Source organism: Ranitomeya imitator, chromosome 6 (assembly GCF_032444005.1).
Source record: "Ranitomeya imitator isolate aRanImi1 chromosome 6, aRanImi1.pri, whole genome shotgun sequence".
NCBI classification, from domain to species: domain Eukaryota; kingdom Metazoa; phylum Chordata; class Amphibia; order Anura; family Dendrobatidae; genus Ranitomeya; species Ranitomeya imitator.
Window position 1 is genome coordinate 66,079,573 of NC_091287.1, and position 22,523 is coordinate 66,102,095.

Sequence of the window (22,523 nt, forward strand, 5' to 3'; positions counted from 1 at the left end):
CCGGCACACAGCCACGTATACCTTATTTGGTGGATGCTGTCTCTGCATAGTATTCAAGACATGGGGGGACACGGGCTCCATCAGTGAAGACATCGGACGTGCCTTGGCTTGATACTGCTGAGGATGCAGCAGATTCTGCTGCTGATGAACACTTCCCGGCCCCAGTGTCACTTTCCGCACCGGCCCGGTTTTCTGTTGAATCCGCTGTTGAAACTGCGGCCTTTGCTGAGGTGGTATTCTCTGCTGAGGCTGGACTCTGGGGTGTGACACCTGCACGAGCGGACTGCCCTCTGATGCCTGCAGAGATACATTTTCCCCCTAGTAGATGATATTAAAGGTAAAATTAGCATTTATTAAACACATAATCAACACCGACAACACGACTTAACTTAAGGCCCCACATATATTAGACTAGTGTCGGCTAAACGTGCCGATATCGACAAATTCGGCCGACTGTCTAATGTGAAGGTGGCACCGGATAACTGATGGTCGGTAGACATGGTTATAGTGCATGACCGCTACTACCGCTTGTATTGTTCTCCTTGAGATAATCTGCAGGCCAACGGGTCAGTCGGAGAATTTCTAGGAACACACTTTTCCCAACAATCTCACAGGCTACTAATCACACGATGAACGGGCAAAACACTGAAATGAGGTTTTAACTTGTTTAAAAGACGATCATTCTCGGCAGCACATCATCCCTTGTAAACAGGACCTGCGCTGCCGAGAACAATGGCAGCCTGTGTGCACTGACCGATCTACTAATGATGTCCTGAGCTCATCTGAAGCGTGGTCAGCCCGTCTAAAGCTATTAAATGACTGCTGAGCATCAAGCATGGAGCAGACCAGCCGTCATTTATTGCTGCCAGTCAGGTGGTGTAAACCCATGCAAGAAACGTGTCTGGTTGTAAAATCAGTGCGCCTACGACTAAAGGCTAGGAAATGCCTGCGCCCCTAAATACTATGCTATGAGGAGTAAATTACATATCATTTAACATTTTTTCCTGCTGGCCTTTCAAAACAAAATACCGCACTTTTTCATTTTCCCATTGACAGCCATAGGAGGCATAGTGTTTAGCGGGAAAAGTTGCATTTGTAAAATACATTTACCATACAATGTAATTAAAAACGAACAAAAGAATCAAGTGTGCTAAAAATGGAAAATAAAGACACACTTTTGCATGTTTTTTGTTTATACAATGTTGGATTTGCTGTAAAAACTACCTTGTAGCTTTGTTCCAAAGGTAAGTACAGCCATGGTGTGACCAACAGGGCTGGGGGGCTGGAAAGCCAAACCTCCAATTCCAACTCCACAGCCCTGGTCACTACTGAGCATGTGCATAAAGTGCAGCACAGATTCATCTCACCTATGACTCCACAGCCCTGGTCACTACTGAGCATGTGCATAAAGTGCAGCACAGATTCATCTCACCTATGACTCCACAGCCCTGGTCACTACTGAGCATGTACATAAAGTGCAGCACAGATTTATCTCACCTATGACTCCACAGCCCTGGTCACTACTGAGCCTGTACATAAAGTGCAGCACAGATTCATCTCACCTTTGACTCCACAGCCCTGGTCACTACTGAGCATGTACATAAAGTGCAGCACAGATTTATCTCACCTATGACTCCACAGCCCTGGTCACTACTGAGCCTGTACATAAAGTGCAGCACAGATTCTTCTCACCTATGACTCCACAGCCCTGGTCACTACTGAGCATGTAAATAAAGTGCAGCACAGATTCATCTCACCTATGACCCCACAGCCCTGGTCACTACTGAGCATGTACATAAAGTGCAGCACAGATTCTTCTCACCTATGACCCCACAGCCCTGGTCACTACTGAGCATGTACATAAAGTGCAGCACAGATTCTTCTCACCTATGACCCCATAGCCCTGGTCACTACTGAGCATGTACATAAAGTGCAGCACAGATTCATCTCAACTAAAAGCCCAGATCCTTAGATCAAGAACAGTGCAGACATTTAAAGGACATTTCATAACTTTCCCAAATTCTTATGAAAACATTTACAGCATGTCCTACATTGTACTACTGAACCCAATTTATTATATATTTTAGGAGTCGCACCATTTTATGCCAACTCTGATTGCAGCAAAATGGACACAAACTCGACAGCCCTGGTGACCAAACATATTAAATTAAAATAAAAAACGTATTTGCAACAGCCACATATTGTCTTTGGTGGTAACAAGTCGCGCTGCCAAAGATTTCTCGCCACATGTTGCAGTACTTTGCAAGATGCAATGTGACTCCCCAAGTGACCCAAAAACAGTGACTGAAATTTAAAACTTTTTTTTCCCCCCATTTCAGCATCTATCCATCTATGGGCCTGCAATCATTGGATCGCTTATACAATACAAAGCAAGAGAAAATAGAATTAAAATCTACATGTGCACATATACAAGAGCGGATATTGGTCAGTGATACAGGATATGTTGCAGGGGTGCCTCACAGGTGGATGACACCCGAAATGTAAAAAAAAAAAAACACATGTTCCCTTTAAAAAGTGGCTTATTTTTTATTGCTTCAAAGCATTTAAGAGAAAAAAAAAAGCTTAGCAAGTAGTCACAAGAAGAAAATCCAGGCAACCTGAATGTCAAACGTGCCTCATCAAGAAGGAATATTATATGGCTGGTAACTTGGAAAACGGGCTTTTCAGGGCTCCAGGAAAGCCGGGTCATTGCCAACAATGGGAAGGTCAATAATAATGATTTTCACAAAAATCCCTATAACAAAAATACAACTACATACACACGTAAAATAGGACTTATTTAAAGACTGAATGCTCTTTAAATGGAAAATGTGACAAGTAAGCGGCACACAAATAAGGACAAATGATCGGCACTGAAAAGGACAGCGGTTTCCGCGCAGCATACACTGAAGGAATCTCAGCCGTCTGCGTGATGGAAAAATAAAGATGTTTTCAATAGCTCATAGCGGAGCGCGTCTACGATGAAGAGAGCGGCCGAGCCTTCAGTTTGGATACAAAGTGCTGCTGCTGTCAGTTTCCCGCAATTTGACAGATCAAATCTTATTTTCCCTCTCGAACCCCAAGAAGAGATACTGGCGACATACACCCAGAGCCGCGCAAATTGATTAATCCCTCTCAACAGAAATCACATCTCTTGATTACAACTAGGAGACGTTAAGCGGCATTATTCTGAAGTGACAACACTTGACAAATTCCCAAAGCGCCGCGCTCAGACTATTGTCGCCGGCATTAACCCCGATGAAAAATTAATTTCCCTTATCTTCTTCTAAGCCCCAAAATCCAAATCCTCCAAACAGACTCCTCTTTCTATAAAGGTATTATGAAAACCTCAGAAAAAGATTAATTGCATGTCTTCAGGTGACATTAAATTAATTTCGGTGCTCATGACAGGCATTTGATAGTGCATATTGAGAGGACAGATAACATTGTGAGGACACACAGCAGGACACCGCCGCGCTGTCCCAGGGCAGCCGCCGTGATAAGGCCAATACCTCGCTGTCAGCGCCGCTGCGACTGATCTCGCACATCTAACGACAGATTTCTATGAGGTCTGACATTGCCGCGGCCTCGCAATAAACACGTCCCCTAACCAGCCAGGGAGATGGGGAATCTCTGCCAACACGAGGTCTCTGGACAATATATTATAGGACGTGACTCCCCCCGTCCGGTACAGAACCCATCCCGAAGTGACCGCCAGGGGGAGTGGGCGCAGAAATGTAGCTAAAATACGCTGAGAAGTCACCACATTGGGGTAAATGGGGGGGTGAGACCAGTAATGTTCCAGGCATGCTGATGACAAGGGGCAACATGTATCTATATCCTGCCAGCCATGTACACTAGTGCCTCAGCTCACGACCCCCTGACATGTAGGACTGGGGACAACTACCTTCTGGGGAAAACAATTCGACTTCAGTAAACTGCTGGCTGAGAACGTGGACTTGTCAATAACATGGTCACAAAGTGCCCTCCTGATCGGACCCCTAATGATCTGCTGCTGTTTATGGAGAACACCTTCAGTAAGTGTTCAATGTCTCTGCAGCGCCTCCACAGGGGGAACAAGGCATTACACATCAATCAATGAGTTGTCTTGTATGATGCAGGACAGATCAGCCCTCCGGGGAATTCAGAAGACCCCTCCTCTCTATTAATCCATGCTGCTTAAACTACGGGCAACATGAAACCAGGACAGGCTGTGTGGTTACAGACCGCTAGCCTCCATCCTCGCCAAGCCGGCCACTCCATCGGGTGTCACATCACTCATCTGTTAGTCTTCTGTCTATACCACCAAACCTCCATAACGGCCCCCTGTATGGCTCTCACCGTATACCTTGCCCCTCTGGCACTTGGGAATAACTAGCAAGCTATCTTCACCATCCGGCAGCGGAAAATATCAAGAACATGTGTTTCCCTGCAGATAGATAATTGTACAATGGAGTTTGGAGCAATGAAGAGAAATAGTACCGGCTCACAAGTCTATAGAAAAGGAGCAGTCTCGGTGCCTTCTAATATATTGCCGTACCGGCTCTGCTACATCCCAGACAAGCAGCGCAGAAGCAGCTTATATCAGCTCTGGTCAGTGCACAGAAAATCATGTATCGGGTAGGGAGAATGACTGAGCCTCCCTGCCAACCAGCACTCTGCATGTTAGGGTGGCAGGCTTATTGCTATACACTCTGAACACCAGGTGGCGCCATACTGCACAAGTCACAGGCCATTCCAGGAATCTGTCAGCAGGTATTTCCTATACCATCTGAGAACAGCAAGATGTAGGGGGAGAGACCCTGATTATAGCGATGTGTCACATAATTTACTGGGTCACTTGCTGCAGTTTTGATTAAAAATCATTTTACTTGATGTAGATCTCTGATTGCTGAGCTCTGTATGACCACGCCCACACCAGTGACTGGCTGCTTCCTGTGTACACTGTGCATAGGCAGAAAACAGCCAAACAGTGGTGGGGGGTGGTTGGACCACGTGGTAGGTTTACTAGTGATAAAATCACTGGAATTAGCGGAACAGTAGCTGAACTACAACGAGCAGTCCAGTAAGTGACATCACTGAAATCAGGGTCTCCGTCTCGACATTATGCTGCTCTTAGATTATGTAGATAAAAGTCTGTGACAGATTTCCTTTAAGGGTTAACTTTTTACTACACAAATGGCAAAATGTTAAGATTTCACAATCTGGGCAATAAACGCATTTACTGGTGAGAAACTCCCTGGAGAACCTGCAATGTCTCCTGACTTTAAGGGAAAGGTGTTTGTTTAAACAGACAATTCTGGAGCATCTTCTCACAAGGCTCCATTGAACTGTTCCTTCTTGGAAATGTATGAATAAACTGACAACTGGGCGCTAAGAGTCCCCTTGCTAAAACGGTGTGTAAAGAAATAGAAGGTGGGAGAACACAGGAATACAGGCAACATCAATGCTCACCTACATTTCCTGGAAGAGCAGAAAAGCACAATGAGCGTCTTTTCTCAAAGTTGTACAAATTGTAATTTTCAGAAGAATTTTTGCAAGGAGAAAATAAAAAATCCAAAGTTCCATTAAGTCTGGGCCAGAGACTATAGGTAGCTATGTGCTGCTGCATCACAACACCGGAGATTGGTGGTCACATAGAAATCCCTAAGGTCCTGCGACAAGCAAGTCATAAAAAGTCAGACCCAGTTGGATTTTCTGGGACTTGCTTGTCATGCTACCCTCAGTTTCTCAATATGACCCCAATCACCGGCTTCAGGCTGCAATTTGGCAGCGGCACAGTGATTTTGGGCTGCACAACCTGTGTCGTGGCCAAATCACTGTGTAGTCCCAGACTAAGGTAGACATCCATTTTGGGGAATAAAGAAAATCAGAGAATCATAGAATGTTAAGAGTTGGATGGGACCTCCAGGGTCATCTGGTCCAACCCCTGCTCAATGCAGGATTCACTAAACCACCTCAGTCAGATGTCTGTCCAGCCTCTGTTTGAAGACTTCCATTGAAGGAGAACTCACCACCTCTTGTGGAAGCCTGTTCCACTCATTGATCATTCTCACTGTCAAAAAGCTTTTTCTAATATCTAATCTGTGTCTTCTCCCTTTCAGTTTCATCCCATTGCTTCTCGTGTTTCCATGAGAGAAGTGAGAATAATGATGATCCCTCTACACTGTGACAGCCCTTCAGATATTTGTAGACTGCTATAAAGTCTCCTCTTAGCCTTCTTTTTTGCAAGCTAAACATTCCCAGATTCTTTAACCCCTTAAGCCCCAAGGGTGGTTTGCACGTTAATGACCGGGCCAATTTTTACAATTCTGACCACTGTCTCTTTATGAGGTTATAACTCTGGAACGCTTCAACGGATCTTGGCGATTCTGACATTGTTTTCTCGTGACATATTGTACTTCATTTTAGTGGTAACATTTATTCGATATAACTTGCGTTTATTTGTGAAAAAAAACGGAAATTTGGCGAAAATTTAGAAAATTTCGCAATTTTCCAACTTTAAATTTTTATGCCCTTAAATCAGAGAGATATGTCACGTAAAATACTTAATAAGTAACCTTTCCCACATGTCTACTTTACATCAGCACAATTTTGGAACCAAAATTTTTTTTTGTTAGGGAGTTATAAGGGTTAAAAGTTGACCAGCAATTTCTCATTTCTACAACACCATTTTTTTTTAGGGACCACATCTCATTTGATGTCATTTTGAGGGGTCTATATGATAGAAAATACCCAAGTGTGACACCATTCTAAAAACTGCACCCCTCAAGGTTCTCAAAACCACATTCAAGAAGTTTATTAACCCTTCAGGGGTTTCACAGGAATTTTTGGAATGTTTAAATAAAAATGAATATTTAACTTTTTTTCACACAAAATTTATTTCAGCTCCAATTTGTTTTATTTTACCAAGGGTAACAGGATAAAATGGATGCCAAACATTGTTGTACAATCTGTACTGAGTACGCTGATACCCCATATGTGGGGGTAAACCACTGTTTGGGCGCATGGCAGAGCTCGGAAGGAAAGGAGCGCCATTTGACTTTTCAATGCAAAATTGACAGGAATTGAGATGGGACGCCATGTTGCGTTTGGAGAGCCCCTCATGTGCCTAAACATTGAAACCCCCCACAAGTGACACCATTTTGGAAAGTAGACACCCTAAGGAACTTATCTAGATGTGTGGTGACCACTTTGGCCCACCAATTGCTTCACAGAAGTTTATAATGCAGAGCCGTAAAAATAAAAAATCATATTTTTTCACAAAAATGATCTTTTCGCCCCCAATTTTTTATTTTCCCAAGAGTAAGAGAAGAAATTGGACCTCAAAAATTGTTGGCCAATTTGTCCTGAGTACGCTGATACCCCATATATGGGTGTAAACCATTGTTTGGGCGTATGGCAGAGCTCGGAAGGGAAGGAGCGCCATTTTACTTTTCAATGCAAAATTGACTGGAATTGAGATGGGATGCCATGTTGCGTTTGGAGAGCCCCTGATGTGCCTAAACATTGAAATCCCCACAAGTGACACCATTTTGGAAAGTAGAACCCTTAAGGAACTTATCTAGAGGTGTGGTGAGCACTTTGACCCAACACGTGCTTCACAGAAGTTTATAATGCAGAGCCGTAAAAATAAAAAATCATATTTTTTCACAAAAATAATCTTTTCGCCACCAATTTTTTATTTTCCCAAGGGTAAGAGAAGAAATTAGACCACAAAAGTTGTTGTGCAATTTGTCCTGAGTGCGACGATACCCCATATGTGGGGGTAAACCACTTTTTGGGTGCATAGCAGAGCTCAGAAGGGAAGGAGCACCATTTGACTTTTCAATGCAAAATTGACTGGAATTAAGATGGGACGCCATGTTGGTTTGGAGAGCCCCTGATGTGCCTAAACATTAAAACCCCCCACAAGTGACACCATTTTGGAAACTAGACCCCCTAAGGAACTTATCTAGATGTGTTTTGAGAGCTTTGAACCCCCAAGTGTTTCACTACAGTTTATAACGCAGAGCCGTTAAAATAATTTTTTTTTTTTTCGCAAAAATTATTTTTTAGCCCCCAGTTTTGTATTTTCACAAGGGTAACAGAATAAATTGGACCCCAAAAGTTGTTGTTCAATTTGTCCTGAGTACGCTGATACACCATATGTGGGGGGGAACCACTGTTTGGGCGCATGGCAGAGCTCGGAAAGGAAGGAGCGCCATTTGGAATGCAGACTTAGATGGAATGGTCTGCAGGCGTCACGTTGCATTTGCAGAGCCCCTGATGTACCCAAACAGTAGAAACCACCCACAAGTAACCTCATATTGGAAACTAGACCTCCCACGGAACTTATCTAGATGTGTTGTGAAAACTTTGAACCCCCAAGTGTTTCACTACAGTTTACAACGCAGAGCCGTGAAAATAAAAAATCCTTTTTTTTCCCACAAAAATGATTTTTAGCCCCCCAAATTTTTATTTTCCCAAGGATAACAAGAGAACTTGGACCCAAATAGTTGTTGTCCAATTTGTCTCGAGTACGATGATACCCCATATGTTGGGGTAAACCCCTGTTTGGGCGCACGGGAGAGCTCGGAAGTGAAGGAGCACTGTTTTACTTTTTCAATGCAGAATTGGCTGGAATTGAGATCGGACGCCATGTCGCGTTTGGAGAGCCCCTGATGTGCCTAAACAGTGGAAACCCCCCAATTATAAATGAAACCCTAATCCAAACGCACCCCTAACCCTAATCCCAACTGTAACCCTAATCACACCTCTAACCCTGACACACCCCTAATTCTAATCCCAACTGTAACCCTAACTACACACCTAACTCTGACACACCCCTAATTCTAATCCCAACCCTAATCCCAACCGTAAATGTAATCCAAACCCTAACCCTAACCCTAATGGGAAAATGGAAATAAATACATTTTTTTTAATTTTATTATTTTTCCCTAAGGCTAGGTTCACATTGCGTTAGGGAAATCCGTTTAGCACTAGCGGATTGCGCTAACGCAATGTCTTTTTAGGTGTCGTGTTTAGTGGTCGCGTTAACGTCCCCGCTCTGGAAGATCGGGGATCGGACCTCGGGCGCGCCGCGGACGCTGCAAGCAGCGTCTGAGGCGCGCCACAAAAGAATGGCACCTTGCTAGCGCGAGCTGAAAATGGCACGCTCTAACGATGCGCTACACCCGAAAATCACATTGCTGTCAATGGTTGTGCTAACGGACCCGTTGCACGGCGTTAATTGTGACATTTTCGCCGTGCAACGCTGTCCGTTAGCGTTAACCCATTAACGCAATGTGAACCTAGCCTAACTAAGGGGGTGATGAAGGGGGGTTTGATTTACTTTTATAGCGTTTTTTATATCGGATTTTTATGATTGGCAGCCGTCACACACTAAAAGACGCTTTTTATAGCAAAAAAGTTTTTGCATCTCCACATTTTGAGACCTATAATTTTTCCATATTTTGGTCCACAGAGTCATGTGAGGTCTTGTTTTTTGAGGGACGAGTTGACGTTTTTATTGGTTACATTTTCGGACACGTGACAGTTTTTGATCGCTTTTTATTCCGATTTTTTGTGAGGCAGAATGACCAAAAACCAGCTATTCATGAATTTCTTTTGGGGGAGGCGTTTATACCGTTCCGCGTTTGGTAAAATTGATGAAGCAGTTTTATTCTTCGGGTCAGTACGATTACAGCGATACCTCATTTATATCTTTTTTTTATGTTTTGGCGCTTTTATACGATAAAAGCTATTTTATAGAAAAAATAATTATTTTGGCATCGCTTTATTCTGAAGACTATAACTTTTTTATTTTTTTGGTTATGATGCTATATGGTGGCTCGTTTTTTGCGGGATAAGATGACGCTTTCAGAGGTACCATGGATATTTATATCCATCTTTTTGATCGCGTGTTATTCCACTTTTTTGTTCAGCGTTATGATAATAAAGCGTTGTTTTTTGGCTCGTTTTTTTCTTTTCTTACGGTGTTCACTGAAGGGGTTAACTAGTGGGCCAGTTTTATAGGTCGGGTCGTTACGGACGCGGCGATACTAAATATGTGTACTTTTATTGTTTTTTTTGTTTTTTTAGGTAAAGAAATGTATTTATGGGAATAATATTTTTTTTTTTTCTGCTTTATTTAGGATTTTTTTTTTTTTTTTTTCTTACAAGTGTGGAAATTTTTTTTTTTACTTTTTCACTTTGTCCCAGGGGGGGACATCACAGATCACCGATCTGACAGTGTGCACAGCACTCTGCTAGATCGGTGATCTGACATACAGCCGGGCAGGATTAGAGCTGCAGCTGCAGCCTGATCCTGACCTGGAAGTGCTCCCTGCAGGACCCGGATGCAGCCCGGCGGCCATTTTGGATCCGGGGACTGCAGGGAGAAGACGCTCGGTACACGGTGAGTACATCACCGTGTACCGATCGTCTCAGGGAAGCCCGCAGGGAGCCCCCTCCCTGCGCGATGCTTCCCTGCACCGCCGGCACACCGCGATCATCTTTGATCGCGGTGTGCCGGGGGTTAATGTGGCGGGAGCGGTCCGTGACCGCTCCTGGCACATAGTGCCGGATGTCAGCTGCGATAGGCAGCTGACACCCGGCCGCGCTCCCCCCGTGAGCGCGGCCGATCGCATATGACGTACTATCCCGTCACTGGGAATTAAGTCCCAGGTCACCTGGACGGGATAGTACGTCATATGGGATTAAGGGGTTAACCTTTCCTCGTAGGACATAGTTTGCAGTCTGTTCACCATCCTAGTAGCTCTTTTCTGAACTTGCTCCAGTTTTTCAGTCTTTTTTAAAATGTGGTGCCCAGAACTGCACACAGTATTCCAGGTGAGGCCTGACCAAGGAGGAGTAGAGGGAGGATAATTACTTCACGTGCTCTAGACTCTATGCTTCTCTTAATACATCCCAGAATTGTGTTTGCCTTTTTTGCTGCTGCAACACACTGTTGACTCATGTGCAGTTTGTGATCTATTAGTATACCCAAGTCTTTTTCCACACGTGCTGTTGCTTTGTTCTATTCCTCCTCTATTCTGTAGATGTAATTTTCATCTTCTTTGCCCAGATGAAGAATATTGCGCTTCTCCCTCTAAAATACCATTCTATTATTCACTGCCCATTGTCAAGCTTATCTAGATCTTTCTGAATCCGTTCTCTATCTGTTCTAGTGTTCGCTATCCCTCCTAGCTTTGCATCATCTGCAAATTTAATTAGTTTACCTTCAGTTCCCTTATCTAGATCATTTATAATAAAAATGTTGAACAACATTGAGACCAGAACAGAGCCTTGTTGAACCCCACGTGAAACACTTCCAATTGGATGTGCAACTTATTTATCACCACTCTGAGTATGATCACTGAGCCAATTATTAATCCACCTAACCGTAACCTTGCCAATCCCATACTTAATCATTTTTGGGCACTATCTCATTTCCCTGATCCACCAAGTCAGTGATTCCATCATAGAAGGAAATTAGATTAGTCTGGCCTGACTTGTTTGATACAAACCTATAACGGCTCTGGTTAATTACTGTATTCTTATCCAAGTACTTACATAAATGTGGTTTAATAATTTGTTCAAAAATCTTTCCTGGTATAGAATTAAGGCTCACTGTCCTGTAACTTCCTGGCTCCATCTTTTCCTTTTTTGAGGATAAGGACAACATTTCCCCTTCCCCAATCTTTTAAGACTTCTGTTCTCCATGATATTTTCAATTTCCTCTGCTAATTCTTTCAGTACCCAAGGATGTAATTCAACTGGACCAGGAGATTTAAATTCATTTCAATTAGCTAAGTGTTCCCTCACCACCCCTCTGTTTATATTAATATGATAACAATACACAATTTTATTCATGAACTTTAATTAGAAAAGGTGTCCGTGTCCAGATGTCAGTCCCAGAAGCTCCGAACATTTGAAAGAATATTTCCTATGTCCGCACATGACTAGTGGCATAAGGAGACAGACCCACTTTGAATAGTTAGGCCATGTTCACACAGTGCGTTTTTTTCTGCGGAACCGCAGCGTTTTTGCCGCTGCGGTTCCGCAGCTGTTTTCCATGCAGGGTACAGTACACTGTACCCTATGGAAAACAGGAACCACTGTGCACATGATGCGAGAATCGGGAAAAAAAGCCGCGCTGAATAGCCGCGGTAAAAAAGAAGTACCATGTCACTTCTTTTTTCGGAGCCGCAGCGGTTCTGCACCCATAGACCTCCATTGTGAGGTCAAACCCGCAGTAAAACCCGCAGATCAAAAATATATCTGCGGGTTTTATTGCGGTTTGTGGTGCCGAACCGCTGCAGCAGGAAGTGCGGGGAAGCGGGCGGAAGTGCGTGGGCGGAGTGTGGCTGCCCCGATCCCACCCCCCCATGCTCCGATGCCCGCCCCCCCGTGCTCCGATGCCCCCCCCCCCCCCGTGCCCTAATCTCCCCCCCTTATACTTACCCGGCCTCCCGGTGTCCGTCCGGCCGTCTTCTCCCTGGGCGCCGCCATCTTGCAAAATGGCGGGCGCATGCGCAGTGCGCCCGCCGAATCTGCCGGCCGGCAGATTCGTTTCAAAGTGCATTTTGATCACTGAGATATAACCTATCTCAGTGATCAAAATAAAAAAATAGTAAATGACACCCCCCCCCCCCTTTGTCACCCCCATAGGTAGGGACAATAAAAAAATTAAGAATTTTTTTTTTTCCCACTAAGGTTAGAATAGGGGTAGGGTTAGGGGTAGGGTTAGGGTTAGGGTATTTTCAGCCATTTTAACCCTAAAAAAACTTCCTAGAAAACACAGACTCTGCATAGAAAACTGCATAAAAAAAAGGATCAAAAAACGCACCAAAAAAGCACAAAAAAAGGACCAAAAAAAGGACCTGCGTTTTCTGCCAAGAGCTGCGGTTTCAGTCCTGAAAAAAAAAGGATGGAAATCAGGAACGTGTGAACATACTCTTAAAGCGGTTTTCCAGGCTTACGATATTTATTATGTATTTTAAGGATAAACCATCAATATCACGTTGGTATGGGGGGGGGGGGAACCCTCGGGAACCATCAATGACCAAACGATTTAAGCCCAGGTTGGATGTAACCAGTGAATAGAGCCGAAGTAGCACAGTTCTCTCCCACTGTGTAGTGGTTATCGCAGGATGAAGGGGCCCGGTGTCACACCCACCACAGATTGGATATTGAGGAGGATTGCTGTTCGATAACTTAAAAGAGTATTCTCATCTCCAAGATCCTATCCCAATATTTAGTAGGTGAAATAATAACATAAGCAAATACCGCCAATAAGAAATGTAGTATAATTCTAATTATTCGCTATGTCGCTTACCCCCATGTAGCCTGGGCATCCATGGTTACAGGCACTCATAGAACAGTTAGTGGTCATAACCATGGATACCTAAGCTACAGCAATACCCTGCACATGGGGTAAGTGATATAGTGAATCAGAAGAACTATATTACATTTCTAATTGGAGGCATTTTCTAAATATTATTATTATATATTGGGATAGGATCTTGGAGATGAGAATAGCCCTTTAAGCTTGGAAAACCACTTCAGGCAAACTGTCTTCTTTGATGCATAGACTGCGAAGGGGGCTGGCACATAGCTACTGAAATCAAAGCACTTTTCTTCGTACAAGTATAATACCAAATTGTAATTTTGCCATTTTAAACACATCTACGTTTTTTTTTGTTTTTTCATTTTGAACTGGACAATCCCTTTAAAGAAATGGGAACAAAAATCATTTTAACAAGCGAGATCTGGTACATATTGGGCATCATAAAAAAAAACAGATGGGAAAGGACGGTGGACGTAATTAAATAAGGAAATTAATATTTAGATGAAGAAGAAAAAAAAACTCTTTCCAACCCTGAGCAGACAAGATAATGTGGCAAATGGCCTTTCCATTTTGAGAATATGCCTATTGAAGCAAAGGTAATGTATTAATCTAGAGGACAGATTTCTGCCCAGTGGCCTTAAGGAAGGATCTCTGTGGGGTTTCCTTTTGTCTGCAGCAAAATTTTCAGCAATAATCATCGGTAATGGGACTTAGATTTGCCGAGGCGAGTGATTGATTATATTATTCTCCTTGAGATATAGGGTTCCAAGTCTTAGTAGATAAACTCTACACTCGATTCTCCCAGCGTCGCTATCTCCCAATTTCTCCAGTTGTCCTATGGGGTTAAATATCTTTGGAAACATTCGGGTGATCAATCTAAAATGTGTGGAGAGCAGTGACATCCTGGAGAGGTGGGCACAATTAAATCACAATCCGTCTGCCAGGAGGGCTTTCCTACTCGCTGGCGCCTGTCACTCTCCCTTGCATTCAATTGGCCACTGATCTTTTCTTAAAACCACGCAGACCCCCAACTCGATGGCAGGTACAAAGTGCGGGGGGCATCTGTGCGCTTTTATGTTACAGATAAGTCTACACAGAACCGATAAACGAAAATAGCATGGGAGACGTTCCACATATCGGGAAGAGGCAGCTCCGGATTGTATTATCTCATGACCCCCAGAGTAATAACATGCAGTACTCTGTGTCCAGATGGCGGATATCATTACAAAATAAGGGGGTATCCAATGGATGGGGGTCCTAATGTGAACAAGTAACAGCCTACACAATGATGCTCAGTTAAGGTTTTCATTCAGATCGTTCACGTGACCCTGAAATAAATGAGTGCGATGCCAATATATGGAATTTGTGTAAAAACTACATTACATTATAGCTTGTCATCATATAGCCATTCCTTATCCATCACACCCAACATACAGCTGCCATAACAGCCCATGGATGACCGATGCCAAGTACTACGATCTGACACCTATAAACTACAGGTGCTTAATGCGAGCCTCATATATTGTGTCCATTAAAGCAGCTCTCTCACCAAAATGCGTATCCTCCGAATATATGGCAGTCGCCATATTATATAGCACTGTGCACTTACAACTGCTCATTTTGCTTTTCTACCCAGCTAATACTTCTCTTTTCCATTAGGTCAATGGCTTCACATGATTAAAAACTGACGAGCTGAATCCTTCTAAGCTCTACGTAGAAACAGGAGGTCAATTCTCCCAGTATGACTCATGATTCACTGCAAAAGTCTCTGTCAGGGGGAGGAGGAGCAGCTGGGTCAGGAGTTGGAAGAGGGGAATGATAAACGCAGGGACAAGAGACTTCCTGTTTCTACATAAAGCAGAAAAAAAAGAGAAGAATTAACTGGGTAGAATGGGAAAATGAGCTATTGTAAGTTCTCGGTGCTATATAATATCATGATTGCGATATATTAGGATAAAATCTTTGATGGGAAGTGTGCTTCTTTAATCAAGCTATAATAGCCTACTGGTGATAAATTCCACTGCTGTCACCGGTCACAGCCTCTGTGGAAAGTATCTTGAGAGGCAATTTAAGGGGTTGTACCCATAAAAAAAAAAAGAAACTGGGTTTTACTCACTCCTCCCAAGGACCACCGCTGACTGTGCTGCAGTCTCCATTACTTGGTTGTAGCAGTGACAACGCTGCAGCCAATCACTGACCTCTATAGAGCTTAGTGGCTTGTGCGGTCTACATGTGCAGAGCCGCTGAAGCTCAGTGATCGTTACTTGGCTACAATGGTGACGTCATGTTGACATTTGCTGCAGCCAGCGACCGGGCTGTGGCGGAGACTCGTACTAGATCTGGGGAGGGCGAGTAATAACAGTTTTGCTTGTTTGTTTTTTTTTTTTTTTTTTTTTAACAATGGACAGAACATATCAGGAAACCTTTCCTGATAGGTGACAATCCTTTTGAAGCAATTTGATCACTGCATTCCAATTCCCTTGCCGATACCTCCCTGATCCTGTAATGACCTCTGGTTATCAGACGTGATGTGACACAGGTGGAATACTCCAGTAAGGGACCACACGCCTGGCTGCTTTTGGGATCCTAAATACACAGGTAATACCATCTCATGGAATACGCTCAGCAAAGAGGAGTCAGGTGGCACATACTGTCACATTGCCCTGCTGTACCGCCACACCGCCCTGCTATACCGTTACATTGCCCTGCTGTACCGCCACGCCGCCCTGCTGTACCGCCACGCCGCCCTGCTGTACCGCCACGCCGCCCTGCTGTACATATACAGGAAGGCAGCACAATACATTATACGACACATAAGACTGGACAAAATAAGGTTCTGTATCGCACCCTTCTAGTTGTGCGCTTCCTGTGTAAGCATTAGCCCACTCATAAACCGTAGCATCATAGTATGGGAGCCACGAAGCACGTGTGCCAGCCAATGTCTTTCTTACAGCATGGCGGCTCAGTAATCTATGTAACCGTTACATTACAGGATAAAGACACACAAACATTTCACATGTACACATCATATGACACGTCCCACTAAAGAGGGTAATAAACCAGCTACAAATCAGGCCAAGATTACCACCTTGATAGTATAAAACATGCACCAGATCTCTGTAACATCCAAAGCAACCGATGTATACTTTCCCTCCGGCCATAGCTCGGACCTGGGAAGACTGTACTCTTCGCTTCATATGTGTTTAAGGGAAGACCAAGACTAGAGGTTGAATTACACTTGTATGTGTAAATGACTATAGATGATCATGGCTGTCAGAATGGACATGTCCATCTTGCTGCCTGTATATAGAGATCTAAATATTAGTGCACAAGAGAAGAGAGGTCCACTAGGGTGCTAAAGGGTTATTCCCGGAATCTAAAATGTATACCCCTTTCCAAAGTGTAGAATCTAGCTTACTGAACAGAGAGGAGGCCGATCATGTGCGCCTCTGCTTCTTCCCTGGCTCTCAGTGATGGAGAAAGCCAAGCATTTTTCTGTGCCAGTCCCATAGACAATGACTGGAGAGCAGGCCGAGCATGTGCACCTCTGCTGCATTCAGGATGGGGCTTCTCAGGACCCAGAGCCTGTCCTCGGGATCACTATGCAACTTTAAAATTTAACTTTTTACGACATAAGGTTTATTATTAATTAGAAAAAAAATCTCCCCCCACCCCAGTAAGCAACAAAAGCAATGTTCCCATGTCCACACACTCCATGAATATCCTCAGAAGGTCGAGCATGTTAGATTTCAGCATGCCTGGATCCTTTTGTGCTTGTGGCAGGTAAGCCAATGCAAGACAAGTGCCTCGGGGTGCAGCCAGCCGTATTCTTCCAACATTACCGAATACTAAATGAAACAAAATTATTCTGAATAAAAAGAACTAATTTTTTTGGACTTACCGGACCAGATAACTTAATAACACGGACTTTTGTGGCTAAATGCGCTTGCTCGCTGCTGCCGGACCTCTGCATGACAGTTCTCTTGGCCCCTACGAGTCTTTGTTCCTGCGTTTTCGCCTGAACGGAGGCGACTTTCATAATCGGTTGTTGCCCAAATGGGGCAGCGGACCCGGCGGGGCGCAGCGGCTGCACTTTTGCTGCCGGGCTCTCTCCTGCTACCCTATTTTGTACAATCTGCTTAACCACTTTCTTCTGCATGCCCTGCATTGGTGCACTGGCTCCCGCCGTCTGCAGCAGCGGGATTTTCTGCGGCGTCAGCACGGACAATGTCTCTGGCCTCTTTGATACCAGTCTATTTTTCACATTTGGCCGGGCCTGCTCGGTCACGTGAGTCATGATTGGACTACTGTCATTTTCCACCTTTGCTGTGGGTTTATCGGCCTCTACTGGAGCCTGCGGCGCCGCGTTGGCCGTTTGCTGCTGCTGTGATAGCCTTTCAAGCAGCTCTTTTTTCCTGGCGCCTGCCTGCTGCTGCCGGCGTAGCTCCTTCTGCTTTAAAATCTCTTCTCTTAGGCGCTTCTGCTCTTCGATCTTTAGGCGGTATTTTCTAGTCTCTTCATCTTCGTCGGGAAACTGCAAAGAAAGAAGGAAAAAAAAAATCTCCATGAAATACAACAATCGCGGACGATTTCTTGCACTCCTGGTTGTGCCGGCGTCCTCTTTCGGCACACAATCGGGCAGCCATTGGCAGTTTAAGCACGCACAGAAATTGTGTGCCGCTCTATAAATACAGGATGAAACAAGTATGGCGACACCCGAGCGGCCTTCTGTCAGATCGCTTTATCTCCTTCCCTCCTGACAAACTAACAAAGGTAGTGAGGTAAATGACCTGAAAAGGTTTCATTAGAACTATTGATTTTTTTCTTACAGAATTTTAAGGCATGATCTCCAACTCATTTGTCACACAATAATTGCTTGTAATGAACAGCACAAGTCGGGAGGCTGACCTTGAACTCGTGCACCCTTCTCCAGAATCAAAATCATGTCAATTGCAAAGCCGGAATATTAATGGTCTACAACAAAGACTTATTATTCTGCCTTCGTGGCTTCTGTGGATGGAAATAATAAGCATCAAATAACCTTTGCTCGGTCCGTGCACTCTAATAAGAAACCAAATGCACGGTCCTGGCTTGCAGCCTATTAGAGGACAAGTGGACAGGGCGGCTTACTATAGAATGGCGGATTCACCAAGGGACACAAGGTCCTTATGGAAAATCTCTAAGGAATAGCAGATAAAGCATGGGCCTGGACTATGACAAGCAGAAGGTAATGGACAGTGCGGTAATTAAATATCCGACATGTCAGAAACAACAACCTGTCATTGTGAGAGCTCTAAATTAGGGCAGGTATGACAAGCCCTGTGCATTGCGTATGGTGCCTGCAAAAATGCACTGCAAAGGGTGACCCCGGTACGGACCACCGCAGGATAGACTGGCATGCCTCCGCTATCAATGGTCAGCTTACTCTGCGGATATTGTTTGCATTATGGTCTCAAAAGTCCATGCACAAAGCTGGTAATGTGAAAATCAGCGGACTTCCTGCACTGTGCTATGTACTCGCTACGTGGGAAGGTTCGCCATCCAAGGGGGCGCTGTACCAGCCATTAAACTGCTTTAATTGCCTTTATTAGTCATCACCTGTCAGCCAAGTTTTTCTTTTAGCAAGTTAAAAATAACATTTTTTTTAGAAATTGCATAAAAACTGCAAAAAAAATAATGCAAAACAGTAAAAGAGGACATCCATGATGCACGGGTCTCGTTCACACAGTGCACCAAGGTGCAGTTTATGATGATGATTTTTATTATAAAACTGCATCAAAATCGCTCTAAGGGGCTTCAACAACTTGTTGGTCTGGTGAAGTGTCACATGACACACCATCGTTATGTCACTTAGGAGATAAGTAACCATAGTTCTTATTTTTCCCTGATGCCCTGAACTGATTAAATAGGTGTTGTCTAGTAGGGGGATAAACCCTCGCTGTCTTGGAGACCGACAACCTCTGCTGTTTAGCTTGTAAACACTGCGCTGAAGCTAGCCGGAATTAGGAGGTAATACCGCACCCCAGTGATCCTGATCATGTTCAAAGCAGTGCTTTCAAGCTCAATAGAATAGAGCTTGTAAGCACTGGGCACGGTCTGCTTTCTAGCAGTGGTGGCCGTTCTCCAAGGCAACAAGCTGAAAGAAAAGTGTTCATATCTAAATCTCAAAATGTTAATAAAAAGTCAAATTGCAACTATTTACAATGATTTAACACCAGAAAAAAAAGGCAGAGAGGCTTATCAGGGTGCAGCGAACCCGATTAAAGATGAAGAATTTATGGAGGATTTCTAAGTTCTCATTTTGTGTCGGTGAGCTCTTTTTTGATGTTTAGTGATAGGACTGGCAAACCAGGGAACCCTTGACGTGGGTTGCGAGCTTCCATATTATTTTTTAATATCTTTTGTGCACTAATATACCAAACAGCCACCCCCTCCATGGATTGGTAGGTTGAGAGTGGCTGTTTCATCGGTATTGCTGCACCCATGTTGCTGCACCCGTGTTGCTGTCAGGTTTAATTGTGTCCGTTGCACCCTTAGGCTGTGTGCACACGTTGCGTTTTTTCACTATAAAAACGCGATAAAAACGCATAAAAAATGCATACATATGCATCCTCATTTAGAATGCATTCTGCAATTTTTGTGCACATGCAGCATATTCATAAATTTTTGCGTTTTTTTCGCATTTTCCTGCTATATAATGCATTGGGAAAGCACCGGAAAAACGCGGTAAAAATGCAAAAAAAAACGCATGCGGTTTTGTTGCAGAAAATGTCCGGTTTTCTTCAGGAATTTTCTGCAAGAAATTCTTACGTGTGCACATACCCTTACAGTGCATTTGTTTGGAGGCCTGGGCAGGCAAGCATCTCTGCCTTTATTCTGGTGCTTTTTGAAAAATATTTGGAGGATTTCTAAGTCCTCTTTTTGTGTCAGCGAGCTATTTACAATCATTATCTGAAAATATCTATTTACGTGCATAACCCTTCAACTCTCATCCTCTCCCCACTATCACCTTTATTTTAGAGGCGTTTTTTGCACCGCTCAGGCTGGTTTCACATTTGCGTTTTTTGCCGCTGCGTTTTAGCGCAAAAACGCATGCGTTTTTTCCTATACTTAACATTAAAAACGCATGTGTTTTTTTGCATGCGTTTTGCCACCGCATGCGTCTTTTGTATGCATGCGTTGTGTTGCAGAAATGCAACATATAATTTTTAGCGGCGTTTTTTTGCCTTGGGTTAGGATCCCTTAGGGTTAGGGGTAGGGTTAGGATCCCTTAGGGTTAGGGGTAGGGTTAGGATCCCTTAGGGTTAGGGGTAGGGTTAGGATCCCTTAGGGTTAGGATCCCTAGGGTTACTAGGGATCCTAACCCTAGCTATTTCTGTTTATAGTGGGTTTTCTTGTTGATTTTGATGATTGGCAGCTGTCACACACTTCTCATCATGTGTTTAAAAAACGCAAACGCATGAAAAAACGCATGTAAACGCGTCAAAACGCCGCGTTTGTAATAAAACATGCAAAAACGCATGCATCTAAAAAAAGCGGCGTTTTAGCGTGTTTACATGCGTTTTTTTCACCACATGCGTTTGCGTTTAAAACGCTGCGTTTTTAAACGCAAATGTGAAACCAGCCTAACAAGTGTTGTATGGAATTTAAATCACCCGCTGTTGCCTTGTGGATTAACCAGCAGGCGGCATTACACAAAGACCAATATTAAAAAAAAAAGAAATAATAAGAGAAGCTCATCGTTTCCAGTGTACCAATGAGATCACTTATGTCCTTGTCAAACAAGCTCTGAAAGTATAGCAGCTGCAATATTATGGGCAGCACTACACAGCTTATCTGCACTACGCTTCTTGTTGTAGACTAATTGTACTTATTACCGTGGTAAAAAGTTAGTTGTTACAAATTCTCTGAATTCACTGCAAAAAGAGTGTCAGCCTTCGGCCCACTGTATTACATAATGGGTTTGCAGCAGCAAACTGTGTCAAGTGGATACCGCAACAGAGAGGGGCCAGAAGTTCGCAACGTCTGATTACACCAACCTCAGCATGTATTAGATCTGCTTAACCTTCCTTTTAGCAATCAAGGATTTCATCCCGAATCGTCTCAGCTGTTCTGTGTTGGCCACTCCTCTCAGGTATATATGCTCAGCTTTTCCACTAGGGAATTGCTGGTGATAGTTTACAACTTCCTAGTTTAGTGTTGAAGGAGTAGTCAGAATTCGTAGCAGTCGATAGGTGTAAAGGTACCTTCACACATAACGATATCGTTAACGATATCGTTGCTTTTTGTGACGTAGCAACGATATCGTTAAGGAAATCGTTATGTGTGACAGCGACCAACGATCAGGCCCCTGCTGGGAGATCGTTGGTCGCAGAGGAAAGTCCAGAACTTTATTTCGTCGCTGGACTTCCCGCTGACATCGCTGAGTCGGCGTGTGTGACGCCGATCCAGCGATGTCTTCACTGGTAACCAGGGTAAACATCGGGTTACTAAGCGCAGGGCCGCGCTTAGTAACCCGATGTTTACCCTGGTTACCAGCGTAAATGTTAAAAAAAACAAACACTACATACTTACCTTCAGCGGCCTTGCGCTTAGTAACCCGATGTTTACCCTGGTTAACAGGGACCTCGGGATCGTTGGTCGCTGGAGAGCTGTCTGTGTGACAGCTCTCCAGCGACCAAACAACGACGCTGCAGCGATCGACATCGTTGTCGGTATCGCTGCAGCGTCGCTTAGTGTGACGGTACCTTTACTTTACAGGAGATACCTGCGTGGATTTGGTATTGTGCTTATCTTAATCCTTTTCCAATTTGGTTTGTCCCTCCTACGGTTCCCTTGATTTCCACTCAGTTGTTTTGTGAGTGTATTACCCTATACACTCTTGTCCCCACACATCCCTGGATTGTGGAGGAAACAAATGAAAATGCATATAGGAGCACAGCGAGGTACGAGACTCTGGAATCTCTACCTTTAGGGGTAATCTGGGGAACAAGGATAGCCTAAGGTCCTAATAGCTATAGGGACTGGGAAGGAGCCCATTGCCCCGGTAAATTCTGCTGCAATATCATGACACTTCGTTTCAGCAGAAGCAGCTTATCCCCTAAATAAAAACATAATATCTTCCTGCTTATGGAAAAGTTTCAATCCTGTCTGAAAATCGCTCCAGTCCAAATATTTTGTGGAACAGAAG

At 43.9% G+C, this 22,523-nt stretch overlaps 1 protein-coding gene across 3 annotated transcripts in view; it reads right to left on the minus strand.

Moving 5' to 3' along the window:
- The window catches only part of RBM33 (RNA binding motif protein 33), a 145,743-nt gene that overhangs the window by 39,116 nt on the left and 84,104 nt on the right, over positions 1–22,523 (minus strand). For all 3 annotated transcript variants that reach the window (XM_069729730.1, XM_069729731.1, XM_069729732.1), the window contains exons 15-16: positions 17,235–17,867; positions 22–318 (exon numbers count right to left, since the gene is read on the minus strand). In XM_069729730.1, coding sequence (XP_069585831.1) covers positions 22–318; positions 17,235–17,867 — 930 coding nt within the window. The remainder of the gene's footprint in view (positions 1–21; positions 319–17,234; positions 17,868–22,523) is intronic.